Source organism: Ursus maritimus, unplaced genomic scaffold, assembly GCF_017311325.1.
Source record: "Ursus maritimus isolate PB19 unplaced genomic scaffold, ASM1731132v1 scaffold_18, whole genome shotgun sequence".
Classification (NCBI taxonomy): domain Eukaryota; kingdom Metazoa; phylum Chordata; class Mammalia; order Carnivora; family Ursidae; genus Ursus; species Ursus maritimus.
In genome coordinates, this window is record NW_024424230.1 from 50,567,855 (window position 1) to 50,585,331 (window position 17,477).

At 36.4% G+C, this 17,477-nt stretch overlaps 1 protein-coding gene across 1 annotated transcript in view; it reads left to right on the forward strand.

Moving 5' to 3' along the window:
* The window catches only part of NDC80 (NDC80 kinetochore complex component), a 54,097-nt gene that overhangs the window by 21,333 nt on the left and 15,287 nt on the right, over positions 1 to 17,477 (forward strand). The window contains exons 9-13 of the mRNA XM_040632684.1: positions 253 to 359; positions 1,104 to 1,248; positions 4,841 to 5,045; positions 9,520 to 9,673; positions 12,186 to 12,275. Coding sequence (XP_040488618.1) covers positions 253 to 359; positions 1,104 to 1,248; positions 4,841 to 5,045; positions 9,520 to 9,673; positions 12,186 to 12,275 — 701 coding nt within the window. The remainder of the gene's footprint in view (positions 1 to 252; positions 360 to 1,103; positions 1,249 to 4,840; positions 5,046 to 9,519; positions 9,674 to 12,185; positions 12,276 to 17,477) is intronic.

The following is a 17,477-nucleotide window of genomic DNA, read 5'->3' on the forward strand; positions in this document are numbered from 1 at the left end:
GAGATAATAATAAAATAAACAACTATCATTCAAAGGGTGATAAGTGATACGAACAAAAATAAAGCAGGGTAAGAGGGTAGAAAGTGTAGTGAAGGGAAAGGTTTGCTGTTTTAGAGGGTAAGCTATCCTTCACTGGTAGCATTTTGAGCAGAGACTAAAGGTAATAAGGGATAGAGGAATGGTGAAGACCTGGGGGGAAAATGTTTCTAGGCAGAATTGAAATCTTACTAAGTTCTGGGGTTTTCTCTCCAGAGGATTTATTTAATGTAGATGCTTCCAAGCTGGAATCATTAGCAGCAAAAAACAAAGCATTGAATGAACAGATTGCAAGATTGGAACAAGAAAGAGAAAAAGAACCGGTTAGTAAACATGCTTATTTCATCAATAGGCTTATATACTTAGCTCTTTTGGACTCTTGGATCTCCTTAGAGAATACCAGCTGTTTCTTTATCCAAAAAAAAAATTAACAAAATAAGCTTCTTAAAAGTTAATTTTTTTTTTACATAGGACAGAACTCCCCATGAAAACATGTTTGGTATCTCTAGAGCTTTGTTTTCCCTTGTGATCTATCAGTCTTGAACTAATGGTGTTCAGAATATGATGAAAGAGTCTTACCTATTTACATAAGACCAAAAAGATCTTTTGAACAAGATCCCCATGTTACACACCTCTGGGGAGCACAATTTACAAGAAGCCCTGAGTTATGTAGTTAGTGAAAAGGGAATGGTGGTAAGTGGGTTTATATAATATACTGTATTCTAAGGGCTTTCTAAAAGCTAAATGATAATATCCAGATACCTAATTTTATTTGGGGTATTATATTACTGAGGTGCCTAGACTGTTCGTAAAACATCAGATTTTAAATGTTTGTGCTTTTTCATTCTGGCCCTTGACTTTTTGTATCCCAAACTGACTTCCTGGAAAGTACATCTTCTTAATTAAGTAATAACAGCAAAGTTCCCTTTTAGTTCTTTGGCTCCCTCTAAAAGGGAAAAGAAACGCTAATATACCTTTCTCCAAGATGAATTTAAATAATATTGTGTTATTTTCAAGTAAAGGAATGGTTATCAATTAGAATAATATGTTTTTTTTTTCTTTTAAAGAATCGTCTAGAGTCATTGAGAAAATTGAAAACTTCCTTACAAGCAGATGTTCAAAAATATCAGGCATACATGAGCAATTTGGAGTCTCATTCAGCCATTCTTGACCAGAAATTGAATGGTCTTGATGAAGAAATCTCTAGAGTAGGTAAGCACAACCAATGCAAAAAAGAGGACATTTCAGACTAGAATGGGGACCTGCCCGGGGTTTATCACATACGGAGACAGCTTTGTCATCCATATCATTTTTTCTTTAATGGTGAATGGCTATAGCAGGACACCAAGTTTTCAATGCCTTCTACATGTATTAGTTTTCTGAGGCTGCTGTAGAAAAATACCACAAATTTGGTAGATTAGAACAATAGAAATTTGTTCTAAAGGCCAGAATTCCAAAATTTAGCACAGCCAAGCTTCCCCCATGGACTCTAGGGGAGAATTCATTTCTTGTCTCTTCCAGCTTCTGTTATCTGATGATATTCCTGAGCTTTTGGCCATGTCACTCCACGTTCTACCTTTATCCTCACATTGCCTTTTCTCTGTATGTGTGTCTCCTCTTCTGCTTGTGTCTGTTTCTCTCAACCTCTATCTTTTAAGGACATTTATGATGGCATTTAGGACCCACTCGATAATCCAGGGCAATCTTGTCTCAAAATATTTAATGTAATCATTCGCAAAAACCCCTTTACCAAAGAAGGAAATGTTTACAGATTCAGGGATTAGGATTTCATATGTTTGGGTGACCATTATTCAACCTACGACACCTTCTAACATATTTTCAGTTGTCTGATTTTTTAAAGCCAAGAGGGACCTAACCTAAAAACATATGCTGCCTGATATAAATATATATTCTATTCCACCTTGTAATTAATAAACCAGAGTCTTAAATCTCTGCTGGCTTCAGTCTGCTACAGTTGTCTTATCCTCCCTCACTACCTCCTAAGCCACTTAGCAGCTTAAGCTGATTGAAAAGTAAGATGGAAAGATGGAAGTACTACAATTCTTTGGAAGTAAAAGCCCAATTAAAGAAAGCATGTTTATATCCTGTGTGTGCCTGGCCTTGTTTTTCATAAGCACATATCAGTCATAATCATAAAATTAAAAATACTGTAACACATGGAGTGATATTTCTGTACTGCCAGAAGAAAAGCAAAGGAAAGTAAATCACATAAATCACAGAGCCACTGGGTGGCACTTTACAAAATGAATAACTCTATGGACCTACTGTACTATTTTTCTAGATGTTTGTCTGCTTCAGTTTTATTCTTGTAGGATTTTACAGGCTGTGTCTGTCCCACGTAGAATTTGTGTAGATAGTCCTTAGGATATTTGATGTAATGCTTAGTCTATATAATCATAACCATCTGTCAAGTTAAAGATAATAATTATATGAAGTATTTGCTTAAATCAATTTATTTTTTTCCAAATAATTCTGATTACATATATTAGATTTGCTCTAAACCAAGCCTTTAAATAATTTACACGTGGCCCCTAATGTTTATTCTCCATGATGACAAGAAGCCATGGACTAAGTTTTTATTATAGCAGTATTTGTAATGCAGGGACACCCGGGTGGCTCACTTGATTAAGCATCTACCTTCCGCTCAGGTCATGATCCCAGGGTCCTGGAATCGAGTTCTGCATCAGGCTCCTTGCTCAGCAGGGCTTCACCCTCTGCCTGCTGCTCCCCCTGCCTGTGCTCACTCTCTCTCTCTTTGACAAATACATAAATAAAATCTTTAAAAATATATATATATATATATTTGTAATGCAATCAATACTTTATAATATTCTGTCTTCCTCATTGGTATATATCAAGAGAATTTTCGTATTTCCTACTTTTCTTGTGAGAATTTTTTCCCAGTAATTACAAGCTAAAGATGTGAGAGAGATCCTTTAGCAATTATTTGCAATTCCAGATTGATTTAGTTTGAGATAATAATTTGATAATTTAACCGAAGATGTTTTTATTCTGAATATTTTAACTTTAAGGATTAAAGTCACTCATGACCAAGAATCAAAGAGACCTATTTAAACTGTATAAATATAGGTAGGTAGGTAGGTAGGTAGGTAGATAGATAGATAGATAGATAGATAGATAGATAGATAAAGAGAGGAAGAAGGAAGGAGGGGAAGAAGGGAGGGAGGGAAGGAGGAAGAAAGAAAAGGAAGAGAAAGAGAGAGAGAAAGAAAGAAAGAAAGAAGAAAGAAAAGAAAAGAAAAGAAAAAGGAAAGAAAGAAAGATGTACCTTGTGGATTTTTTGTGCAGATTCCTGTGATAAATGTATAATGTTTTACTTCAGCAATTTTTATTTTGAGCTCAAGTGTGGAACTTTCCAAGTACAATGCTACAAATGAGTTATAACAAAGCCAAGATCTTGATCCTGTCAGCCCATGGAATGATTGTCTTGGCCCCTTTGGTCATGTGTATTCTCATCCATCTATCCCAGCCTGCTTTAAAGTACTATCATATTCTTTATAAGCTATGAATAACAAAAGGTTGGAAAATACCATTCTATATAACCTCAAATATTTTAAGTTTGATAACTTTTCTTGCCCTTTGCATGATCATTTGCTGGTTGTAAGTACCATTTTGTCTTAGTACAATAATATAGTCATTCTTGCTTACAAATTTTGGTAAATAGATGGGCTCCCGGGTGGTACAGTCGGTTAAGCGTGTGACTCTTGGTTTTAGCTCAGGTCATGATTTTGGGGTCCTGGGATCAAGATCGAGCCCACGTCAGGCTGCTCGCTCAGTGTGGAGTCTGCTTGCTCAGTGTGGAGTCTGCTTGCAATTCTCTCCCCTTTTGCCCCTCCCACCTGTACTCACGCTCTCTTTTTCTCAAATAAATAAATCTTTTTTAAAAAAACAAATTTTGGTAAATAGAACGAGAACTTAACCACAGTAGTTACTTAATATTTGATCAAACTACTGAAAATGTTAGTGAAATAAGAATAAAGTGATGTATTTGAATATAAATATTTTTATATTTGTGAAAAACTTGTGGGTTTTCTGACATAGCAGAGACTCATGCTGGAGTATTAAAAGCATTTAAAGTGAACGTTGGCGGGGTGCCTGGGTGGCGCAGTCGTTAAGCGGCTGCCTTTGGCTCAGGGCGTGATCCCAGCGTTCTGGGATCAAGCCCCACATCAGGCTTCTCCGCTAGGAGCCTGCTTCTTCCTCTCCCACTCCCCTTGCTTGTGTTCTCTCTCTCGCTGGCTGTCTCCCTCTGTCAAATAAATAAATAAAATCTTAAAAAAAAAATTAAAAATTAAAGTGAACATTGGCAGACTATCCCTCTTAAGTGTAATAATTCTTAATCCTAATTATTTGTGGGGCCATATTTTTTTCATGTAGCACTTTCTGAAAATCACGCAAGCCAAGAGGGAAGTAAGTTTCTAACATAAAACTTTAATTGTATCATCTTTCAGGAACGTTAACAAAGTAGGATCAAATAGAATCATCCCCAAAAAGAGAAGAGAAAAATATACATTTACATAACTTGGAAATTTAGACATATTAATCAACTCTATTAATGATATCAGGGCACCTGACTGACTCAATCCGTAGAGCATGCGAGTCTTGACCTTGGGGGTGTGAGTTTGAGCCCTACATTGGGTATATAGACTGAGTTAAGAAAACTAAAATCTGGCTCAACAATGTTTTAAAAATAAATAAATAATGGCCTCGATTTCTTTGTAGGAATTGAAAGAACTAAACAAATTTGTTTTCTTCAATACAGAACTAGAATATGAAACAATGAAACAGGAGAATACTCGCCTACAGAACATTGTTGATAACCAGAAGTACTCAGTTGCAGACATCGAGAGAATAAATCATGAAAGAAATGAATTGCAGCAGACCATTAATAAATTAACCAAGGACCTGGAGGCTGAACAGCAGCAGTTGTGGAATGAAGAGCTAAAATATGCCAGAGGGAAAGANTCGTCCCATTTCCAGAGTGGCAACTTAGAGCTGACGTTCGTCAAGGTCTATCCCTGTTAAGAAAAACTGAGTGGATAGAATAAATTGGCTAAAGAGTTAAAACTTTGTAGCATTGACATTTTACTAAAACACACTCATCCCTTTATGTCAATTCAGTAACACTCCAGTTTCTCTCAATCAGATTTAAGGTAGCCTGTATTATTTAGCAGTGAACCAAGAAATAAGCAAAAATGTCTCTACGTGCAGCGTTGGTGGTATAGTGGTGAGCATAGCTGCCTTCCAAAAATGTCTCTAAGCCCATGAAAATAATGTTCATAAATCACATGCCTTTTATTCTAGAAGAGGATATGAGTCAATTCTTCATTTACCTATTCACTCTTCAAACATTTATTTAAAATCTGCTGTGTGCCAACCCCCCTGCTGAGCTTAGAAGAATAGAGATAAAAAGACAGACTCTCCCCTCAAGAAACTTCCAATCTAGTTGATATGAGACCATGAGAACAGACTTCTAAAAGATGTTTACATAGGGTATTGAGGAAGCATATAGTATTCCTAACCCAGATGTAGTGTTTGTGGTGTGGGAAGATGTATGAGGTGATTTTTAGAAAGGTTTCCTTGAAGAGATAATACCTGAACTGAATTGGGAAGTGTAAGTAAAAGTTATCTTGGCAAGGGTAGGGGAGTCAGCAGGCAAGTATATGGGAAAGCTCAGAGAGAAAATAGCGTGTTGTACTCTGGCATCAGAATCTTTTCATATGGCTGGAGCTTAATAGCAAGGGATAGGGGCACACAAAAGAGAAGACTCAAAAGAAAAAGCACAGACCAGATGATAAAAATTCTTTTCATATTTAAAAGTTTGGACTTTATCCTGAAAGCTCCAAGAAGTCCTTAAGATTTTTAAACAGATACTACATTTCAGAAAGATCTCATTTTTGGTCATGTGAAAAATGGAAGGGGGCAAAACAGATAAGGATCTATGGCAGTAATGTGGTGAGAAGTTATGAGCTGAATTTAGATAGTGCTAGTGGAGATTCAAAGTGGGTGGATTCTAACTATTTAGGAGGTAGAGTGAATAAGACTTGATGAAAGAAAAAAGAGGGCATTCACAGTGTCTGGCTTGGGCCATGGGACAAACAATAGTACCACTCACTCCAAAATAGAAGAGAAGTGGCCAGTAAGGAATAGGGATGGTATGCTGGACCTGTTATGTCCATGGGGCATCCAAGTGAAAATATCTAATAGGCTATTGTTCTGTGAGTCTGAACCTCAGCATAAAATATGAGGGTCTGCAATATAGATCAAATAAAAATCAGTATGTATTGTGATTGAAACCACAAGGGTAGATGAATTCACCAAGGAAGAATACATAGGCGGAAGGGAGCAGCACCAGCATCTTAAAGTGAACAAAGGTCCTCTAAGAGAGGCCTTAAAGTAAGTGAGGACTAACCAGACAGGTCAAGAGGATAGAAGCTGAGAAAGGAAGTCAGGAAGGAATTAGCAGTGTCAAATGCAATAACAGGATTTAAAAGTTTCTGTCAGATTTGGTAACAGCAGTCACTAGTGACTTTCACCAGAATCAAATTATTTGACTTCATTTCAATTTTATAGGTAGCTCATTATCCTTTTAGCCAACATTGTTGAGAAAGTGGGCATATTGGCCGCATGAATTTCTGGATAATTAAAGTTTATCCTTATTTTTGTTGGCAGTCCCTTATAAATGTTCTATTCTTCTGCCTTGCTAGCTATGGACTCTTACTCTTCCTTTTTAATGTAGCTCTCGGTAGACATGAGCTTTTTCTTAATGATTTTAGCATAATCATGGATGTGACACCAATATATTCTGAAACAAGAGCAAGTTAACAGGTTGTCTGGGGACCAAATAATATTTTCCTATCAAATAATTCCAAAGTGATCTTTTCTGCTATATATAATATTGCATTCCTAAGAAAAGTTATGTAAGACACTTTTTTAAGAAAAGGTAATAAAATGTGTCTTTCGAAGGGCTCTCTTTTTTTTTAATGGAAAAAATAAACTAGAGAGTTTCAAAATTAAATTTTGAAGTTTTCTACCCTAGTATTTTCAGTTATAATGTTTATTGGTAGGTATGGTACTAAAATGTATACCTCACTGAGAAAAATGTAGTCTGTTTTATTCCGAAGGTAATGGGGTTTTTTATCCTATTACTTCCAGCACTTTCCTTAGTACGTTATTTCTTATAAACATTTATCACTATTGTTAAAATAAAAAAAGTAGTTCAAACAAAGCAGCTCTTTTTGCCCAAAGGGAAAATATTGGTTTTTCATTCTGGCCACCTTATAAAGTACATTATAGGCATAATACAAATAGTTTCTTAAGTTTTAACTGTTTTGCATTTTTTAAAATTTGTATTTTGCACACCTATATATGTAATTTTTCATGTGGAAAGAACGGTTCAGTGTGAGCACAAACATATTGCCTCCTTTTTTAATCCCCGTTTCACAATACCTATGCTTTGCCTTGGCTGTCTTTACTCCCTCATCCTAAGCCTCGGTAATCTCTGTCCCTGTGTATTAAGGAGAAACATAGACATTTGTAAGAAGTAGACTATAGTAGTGATCCCAAAAATCTTTGAACCTAGAATTTTGTAAACCTATATTTTAACCCTGGATTTTCCATCACATACCTGTGTGAACTCAGCATGTTTTCTAACCTCTCATAGCCTTGGTTTCCTGATTAGTAAAGTGAGGTATGGTTAAACTACATCAGTGAACCTGAAGTGAGTTCCTTCAACAAACTTTAATATATTTTATATCTCAATCACTGTGTGGGAATGGGGAGGTTATGAATCTCTGGACCAGATGAGCTCCTGACTTTAGCTAGCTAAGATCAGCTATATAAATGCTATTCTTTATTTTGGAGGATCAGGCTGAAAGAAGAAAATTATATGGGAAGTAGGTAAGCAGTGATCTGATTAGGGCAGAGTAAGCCATACACAGTGAGAAAAAGGGTACTAGATGAGAGAGAGATTAAAGAATGATAGCAGAATACAGAAATTTAATATAAACATTTGATCCATCATCTTTTTTTCTGAATTAATTTTTATTCCACATACCAGCTCTGGCTGGTAGTAGCCTTCTGGATCTCTATGTTGTGATAAACATTGAGCCAGCATCTGCTCATCAGGAAAGTGTGTGATCAGTTTTCACTGTCTGAATTGCTTGTGGGAAGAATAATGTGCTACACATTAGCTGTCCCTGCAATTAGACATGGTAAAGTGCATGGGCTTGTGAAAACTGTTTTCATTTAGATAAAAAAATGCTAGTGAAGAACAGAAGCAACTACCTATAATACCATTTAGTGTAAGGACAAACAGGTACACATTTTAGTAATCCCTAAAGAGCTACTATATTACAAATTAGAGTAGTTGAAATTTTTTCCTGATTCATCAGTAAGAATTCTTAAATAAGGGGCACCTGGCTGGCTCAGTCTGAAGATCCTGAGACTGTTGATCTTGGGGTCATGAGTGTGAGCCCCAGTTTGGGTGTAGAGATTACTTAAATGAATAAATAACTTTAAAAAATCTTTAACGTAATATATAAGTAGCACTGCTTTTGAGAGCCGATAAATTTTTGGAAATTACAAATTAAGCAAGTTTCAATGCATGCTCTTTCCCCATTGCATTCTTTCACTCAACGTGTTCAGTTTTGTGGATAGGTTACAACAGTGAGAAACTATGTGTGTATTAAATGGAGGAAGCAGTATGAAAATAAATTGTCTAGACTCTGCAAATTCATTTATTTTTTCAAATATTTAGTACCTACTAAATGCCAAGGACTGTACTGTGTCCTGGGGGGACTGCTTTCATGGAGCTAACGATGAAAGTAAATAAAGTAAATAAATATGTCAGGTAGTAGTAAGTGCTATAAATAAAAATAAACAGGATTGAGAGGTTCAGGGGGCTATATTAAAGCAAAAGCCTTTCTGATGATGTAATTTGAACAGAGAGCCCTGAAGGAAAGGAAGGAGACCAGGAAATATAGAATTGTTATTAAAATATTTTTGTTAAAGTAACATTTGTGACTTAAGTGATTGTATTTCACTTATTTTGGATAAATGAAATTTATTTATTTTGTACATTGACAACACTAAGGTTTGTTTGGTTTCATAATTTCTCTGACACATTAAAAAGTAAATTTTAGTTTATACCTAAATATGGATTCTCGTTCCAACCTATTTGTCCAGTAAATGAAAGAACAATAGTATATTGCTTACTAATTAATTACAGTTTTTAAATTATCCTACAGATTTAGTGTGAATAAAATCTTTTAATCTTTGTATTTTAAAACTGCCACCCTTACTACTAAAATACACCAAATTACTAAACTACAAAAAAATACTATAATTTTTATGTGTAATTGCAGAAATACCAATTGAAAACCATATGGAATGGGGCTGTTTGGTTTACTTTAATGTTTCTTTTTGTGTTCTCTTCTTACAGATTGAAACACAATTATCAGAGTATCACAAATTAGCCAGAAAATTAAAACTTATCCCTAAGGGTGCTGAAAATTCCAAAGGTTATGACTTCGAAATTAAGTTTAATCCTGAAGCTGGTGCCAACTGCCTTGTCAAATACAGAGCTCAAGTTTATGTAAGTAATCATGAGTACTTCAAAAGATTTTTAAATGATATGACTAATGTCTTGTTCATTTATTTATAAGTAAGAGTTTAAACTTCAGCATGTTTATAACTGGGGACTGAACATAGAAATAAAACACTGAAACTTAATCTTCCTTAGTTTTGGTACTTAAAAGTCTCTATTGTACCATCCTCTTTGAATTATAAAGCCTTTCTTCCTCTGTACCTACTTTATTTACTCACATAACCAATAGAAACTTTGATTATATTTAATATAGACACCAGGATTATAAAGAGAAAAATTACCTGACCCTTGCTCTTAAGTTGCTACTTAGAGAAGTAAGAGAAAGAGAAAGACATAAATAAATAATTGCTATATATGCGCTTTATTAGAAATGTTTATAAGGTATGGTATTGAGATCAATTCTTGTCAGAATTGAGGGGAAAGAAAAGTATCCACAGAGATGGTGAACCTGGAATGAAATCTTGAAAGATGAGGTATTTATTGGGATGGTCTACGGGAAAGAGCTTCAGGCACAAGGACACACGTGAAGTCGTGTGAAGGCATGAAATATAATAGGGCACTAAGTAATGCCAGCAATCAATAATGAAAAATCACCTGATTTTTAAATATGGCCAAGGATGTAATTTGGAGAAGGAAATTTTTAAATCGTTCTATTGCAGCTTCTTAATTATTCACAGATTTTAGTATTTTAGTGTCCCCCTCTAAAATGTCACTTTTTCAAAATACTTAGTTTTTGAATAAAGAATGTCAGAGTCTAAAGCTATGCATTTTTCCCTTGAGAATCATTCATTCATTCAATAAATTCTTGATTAAGTACATACCATGCTCCATACCAGCCAGGTGCTAGAGATGAAATAGCCAAAAAGATACAATTCCTACTTTCCCAGAGATTTCTGGAGTTTATTGGTGAGCAGACTTTGATTAAATGAAGCTAGACTCATTTTCAATAGAAAAAATCCATCCAGTAAACATACAGTTTTTTACTGAATTGTTTCTCAAGCAGTAGTTAGGTAGACAGACAGGCTGGCAGCCAGATAGTTTACGCACCACTATTTTGAGTAGTTTGACACTGATGCAAGAAAATAATTACCTGCATCAAATCAATGTAGAAAGGATTACCCAATACAAAAAGAACTCACATTCTAAGAAAAGAGGGATCTCTGGAAATAGTTTTACATAATAATAGAACAATAAAAATAGAAATAGCATCCAGAAGGTGCAACCCCAAGTGTTACAAGTAGTATTTGGAGAAAAGTTCTTAAAGAGACATTGCATAATTAAAAACATAGTAACACACAGGGTTTTCTTTTGGTGATGAAGATTTGTAGTGAGAGGTGGTGTTTATACAACATTTAATGTACTAAATGCCACTGAACTATATGCTTTAAAAGAGGTAGTTTTATGTTAAATTCATTTAAACTTAACTCTTTCAGTTTAACCATTTAAAGTATGAGTTTGGCCTCAATAAAAAGTAATAATAATTGGAAACAATGAGGTACTGTGTTGAAAGAAAATTAGTAGAATAGAGGAAAAACATAAGGAATACAAGCAGTAAGAGCTTCAAGGTTGGTGAACACATGGAGATGCAGGGCACACCCAGAGGGTAGGGAAGCTCCACGCCCCTTCCCAAGTACCTTGCCCTATGTATCTCTTCCATCCAGCTGTTCCTGACTTTTATCATTTTTAAATAAACTGGCAAACATTTGCCTGTTCTGGACACCCACCTTGCTTTATTCACAGAACAACCCACCCTGTCAGTCTCTCTGCAGTAGTATGTCGAGATCTTCCTGGTTCTTTTTGCAGTCTCAGAGTCCTCATTGTGTTGCTTATTCAACCAGTCCCTGCTGGTGGACATATGCTGTTTCAAGTCTTTTGCTATTACAACAGAATTCCAGTGAATAGCAGAAAGAAGAAATACAAGCAGATAATTGTAGGATTAAACAATTGAAAAGGATTAAGAAAAAAATATAAATTATTTTTAAGAAAGATACTGCATTAAAATAAGTGTACTTATAAAATGTTTAAATAATAGCAGTGAATCTCCAGAATCCATAAGCAAGCCTAAAATTTTACAAGTATTCAAAACCAAAAGCAAGTTACAGTCTATATTTATAGAAATTACATTGAAAATTAGTTTTATTGGCACTCCTGGGTGGCTCAGTCGGTTGAGCAACATCTTGGTTTCAGGTCATGATCTCAGAGTTGAAAGATCAAGCCCCACATCAGGCTCCTCGCTCAGCAGGGAGTCTGCTTGAGATTCTCTCCTCCCTTTGCCCTTCCCCCAGCATGCACACTGTCTCTCTCTCTCTCATAAATAAATCTTTTTTAAAAAGTTACTTTTATTATCTTATTTATGATGTACTAATTTAGTTTAAAAACATCATGGCTTTACTTTTTTCCCTCCAAAAGTGGCTCCTTCTATCACAATGTGTAGATGCCTCATGAGAAATTTTGTACTTATGTATATCATATGTAACCCATATTCCTATGTATTTTATAGGTACCACTCAAGGAACTCTTGAACCAAACTGAAGAAGAAATTAATAAAGCTCTAAATAAAAAAATGGGGTTAGAGGATACTTTAGAACAGGTAAGTAACAAAACAGAGTTTTTAAAAGCAAAAATAAGATTTTTAACACTTAAATGTGGTTTGTAGTTTCTAAGGAATGAATTTGTAGCTTTTAAGGAATGAAATTTTAATAAGATATCATGGAAAATGAGAATCGGTTATACCTGTGACTTAGAAACATCTGAAGTAATTTTTTAAATAACTTAAACATCCTAGGCTACACGTTATCGTTGATGATGAAGTGAAAAAAACTGAGTAAATTTCCCTCGATTTTTTTTTTTTTTTAAGATTTTATTTATTTATTCGACAGAGATAGAGACAGCCAGCGAGAGAGGGAACACAAGCGGGGGAGTGGGAGAGGAAGAAGCAGGCTCATAGCGGAGGAGCCTGACATGGGGCTTGATCCCATAACGCTGGGATCACGCCCTGAGCCGAAGGCAGACGCTTAACCACTGTGCCACCCAGGTGCCCCTCCCTCGATTTTAAATGGAGAATTGCCCCCCTTCAACTTGAGATAATTTAATATCCTTTTTTTTTTTTTTTTAGTTTTATTTTTATTTAAATAAATCTCTACACCCAACATGGGGCTCAAACTTACGACCCTGAGATCAAGAGTTGCGTGCTCGTCAGACTGAGCCAGACAGGCGCCCCTTAGTATCTCTTTATACTATAAGGAATTTGAGATGGCTACCTTAAAAGTAGATATGTATCATTTGGGGCTTGAGGCTAAGTAGCTATGATAAATTAGGAGATTTTTATTAACCACATTTTTCGTTCTGCACCATGAAATTCAGGGGAACTCCGATGCCTATAAAAGTCTGTTTCCAAAAAGTAGGTTTCAGAAAGTTCCTGCTTCTAAGATACTTGAAACGTAATATGACCAATATCCCTGAGAGAGAACACTACTATTAATTCAGTAACCTTTAAATATTGTTAAAGTTAAGAAAATTGTTAAGAAAAGTTAAGAAACTACTTCTCAACTACACTCAAAAGGTATTGTTTATATGACACCAAACAATTGAAGGAAAACCCTGGTTAACTCAGCTCTCCAAGAAGTATTGTGGCATTTCAAGATACAAAATCCTATCTTCGCTCAGAATAGAAATGTGTTTTTGTCATCTGGAAATAAAACCTATGCATTTCACAGATTATGCAAGTAACCCACATTTTTTTCATGTTAACAAATTCTATCAAAACTTACTTTGTATTAGAAAGAATTCCCACTCCTCAAAAAAATAGCAAACTTTGTAACATTAGATAAGTGGGCAATTTCATGATACTATTGTTATTATTGTTTGGGATTTCTGTAGCATCACACAATGGAAAGAAGATAAAGAATTAGGACTGCTTTAACAGGTACTCTACAGGGTGTGACGGTTGTTGAAGATGAAGTCTTTGCTTAACTTCCCTTCAGTTTGATTGCTCTTTTGTTGGAATGCACACTAAACCTGTAGACTTTCAAACTGACTTGAAACTTTTTAAAGGCTAGAGGCAGGAAAACTTGGGGAAGAGTTATAAAATGCCTGCTATAGGTGGGGCACCTGGGTGGCTCAGTCGGTTAATCATCTGACTCTTGATTTCAGCCCGGGTCATGATCTCAGGGTCCTCAGATTGGGGCACCATGCTCGGTGGGGAGTCTGCCTGAGATTCTCTCCCTCTGCCCACTGCCCCCCCCACACCATGTGCTCACACTCTCTCTTTCTGTCTCTCTAAAATAAATACAGAAATCTTTTTTTAAAAATGCCTACTATAGTATAGGCTAGGCCCAATGTTAATATTCCAAAGATAAATATAACAAGTTTGAATGAAATGTAAGCTCCCATTTGGAGAAAAAAACTGACCTGCAGTTATGCTAATCAGATTCACATTTTTCAAAACCATTTTGGGCATAGAAAAAAGTGACTTGTAGGGAAGCAACTAAAATTGTTAAGAAGTTAAGGGGCGCCTGGGTGGCACAGTGGTTGAGCGTCTGCCTTCGGCTCAGGGCGTGATCCTGGCGTTATGGGATCGAGCCCCACATCAGGCTCCTCCACTATGAGCCTGCTTCTTCCTCTCCCACTCCCCCTGCTTGTGTTCCCTCTCTCGCTGGCTGTCTCTATCTGTCGAATAGATAAATAAAATCTTAAAAAAAAAAAAAATTGTTAAGAAGTTAAACCAAAGTATTACAGTAGAAATAGAAGGAAGGGGACAGGTTTAGGAAATGTTGAGGTAGACCTCAAGCATTTTGTGGGAGACTGTGAAAGCTGGGAGGGAAAGAAGTACCAGTAGTAACTTCCATTTTTCCGGTGTGGGCAACCTTGGGGAGAAAAAAAATGAGTGCAGCTGATCAGCACAGTACTGGAGATGTTGAGCTTGCTGTCTGCAGAACGTAGACATCCAAAAGGAAGCCAAAGCAATAGATTCAGAACATGTGGAGAGGTTGGGTCTGAAAATACAGATTTCAGAGTCTTTACCATATAGGGGTTACTTGAACCCAGATGTGGGGGATATTTCTTAGACTATGTAGAGGAAAGTGGCAGGGATTAAATCTTAAGAAACAGCACTACTTAAGAGATAGGCAAAGGAAGGAGATCCTGGGAAAAACTCTTAGAAGTGGACAAAGGGCGCCTGAGTGGCTCAGTTGGTTAAGCAACTGCCTTCATCCCAGTCATGATCCTGGGGTCCCAGGATTGAGTACCGCATCAGGCTCCCTGCTCAGCAGGGAGTCTGCTTCTCCCTCTGACCCTCCTTCTCTCATGCTCACTCTCTCTCTCTCTCTCTCTCTTTCATTCTCTCTCCTTCAAATAAACAAATAAAATCTAAAAAAAAAGAAGTGGACAAAATAGTCAAGAGAACAATCAGAGGAAGAGAAATGCTGTAAAAGCCAAAGTAGGGAAGAATTTCAAGAAAGTCCTGATTCTAACTAAATTTACTGTGGTAGTTACTTCACATTATATACATATAATAAATCATGATTTTGTACACCTTAAGCCTATACAATAATATATAGTAGTTATATCTCAAAACTAGGCGAGGAAAAAGGAGCAATCAATAATGTCATATGCCTCAGAGACTAAAGACTAAAACAGTTTTTAAAATTTGACAATTTAACCAAATTAAGGTAACATAAGGTAAAACAGCTATTTGAAATAGTGATGGTTAAACGTAAATTAATGAATTAAAATAGCTAAAACAATGTTAAAATTTCAACTGAGTAAATCTGAAGATCTAAATGGCTTTATACGGCAAGTCAAAAATTGGGCAGCATCCCATTTAGCAATTAGACAAGAGCTCTAAAGGACTACAGAAAGGAAAACAATTTTTAAGGCAGGACAATGAAGTCATAAACTTAAAAAAAGAGAGAGAGAGAGAGAATTATTTCAGGCAAGATTTCACTTCCCTTTGAAACACAAAAGGGCCTTATTAGGTGTATTACCTCACTCGTGTTAACCAGAAAGCTCCAGACCGACCTGTTAAGACTACATTCCTGGAGAAGATTGACACTGCAGTTAGGTTAGGCATTAAGCTCTGGTTTGGTGACTAGGGCCTAACACAAGTGACTCTATTTTGAACTAGTGGTTTCCCATTTAACAATTTCCCCCTTTTGATCACACTATCAGCTTGACACAATTTAAGGCATTAGCACTACTCTCCAGTACCACTTGTAGCTTTTGTTGTTCCTTCCTGTGATATCCTTAGATCGTGACATTTTTGCTTAAACCTTGTGACAGTTACAGTTCTCAATTCCAGGTTAATAATCCTTATATCTGTCATTCTTTTCACTTCTTTTCAGTCCTAGGGAGATTAAAGCTTTTGAGAGAATATAACACACTAGGAGATCTTTATTATTATAATAAATAAGGTAATTCCCAATGTTTGGAGTACACTTTTGAACCACACTCTCCGGGACTGATACCAAGTCAAAGAAAGACCCCACTGAAGGAGTCATTTTTTTTTTTTAAGATTTTATTTTTATTTATTTGACAGAGACAGCCAGCGAGAGAGGGAACACAAGCAGGGGGAGTGGGAGAGGAAGAAGCAGGCTCCTAGCAGAGGAGCCTGATGTGAGGCTCTATCACAGATCACGCCCTGAGCCGAAGGCAGACGCTTAGAGACGCTTAAAGCCGCCCAGGCGCCCCAGGAGTCATCTTTTTAAGCCAAGTGGCTTCCTTCGTGATCTTATGTAACTGAGTTCCAGCGTCCCCAGAAGTGTTAGTCCAGGCGCAGCAGGTAATGTTGACCTCAACACCCTGCTTGGCTAAAAGATAATGAAGGGCTATCCTATTACCAAGAACAACTTTGGCCAGAGTCAAAGTAAGCTAATTTTGAGTCATGAATGCCTCTTGGTAAATCCCTTCTGCCTTGACAATTTAAATTTCAGGAAGTGACTAGTGAGGTATCTCAGTTTGTGGACAGTTAGAGGTACAATTAAATAACCTAAGAGGCATTGCCCAATTATATATTAGCCATGTAGGCATTCATAGGCCCAAGGGGAATAATAACCACCACAAACAAAGAAAAGCCCTGTTGGGGCCCAAATCATTCTGTTAAGGCAGTCCTGTTAATGGATTAAATCACAGGGATTGCTGCCTTCAACTATCCAAACCAGGGGTCAGTTAGGTTTTCTCCTCGCCTGAAATTAAAAGTTGTTCCAAATACCAGAGGTTAACTCCCTTAGCAATGGCCTGGGAAATACAGATGGTGGCTTTATCTTTCCAGTCCAATGCCAAACTAAGGGGAGAGAACAATAGAGGGTGTCATGTTTAGTTAAGGTAGGAAATCTTGATCCAGCATCTTGGGAGGAAGCAGTCTATCTTGCTGTCAACTACTTCTCTTAGTTAATCTTTAATTTGATTTGGAGGTCTCCATCACTTGCACGGGACAAGATCACTTGTCTAGGGTTCAAGTCCCTGAAGTTTTGCCGCCATCTGGGTAGGAAGGAGGTAGTACAGTCTCTTTCAAGGAGATTCAAGGCAGTCTTTGTTCTTAGTGATTCCAAATCAGAAGTCAGGGGAGAAATTGGAAACATTAATTTGGAAAGTCATAGTCAGATGTGTGAGAAATTAGAATAATCCAAGACCTAGTCTGATTTATAGGTATATAACAAAACCTCAAAGACAACCGGATTATAATTTAATATCTACAAAGGTTCAAACAATTTTTCTCTCTACAATTACCCCATATTTACAGAAGATAATCAGAGTAAAATAATTTATTTGCATTAAACGTGGTCTGATTATTTAC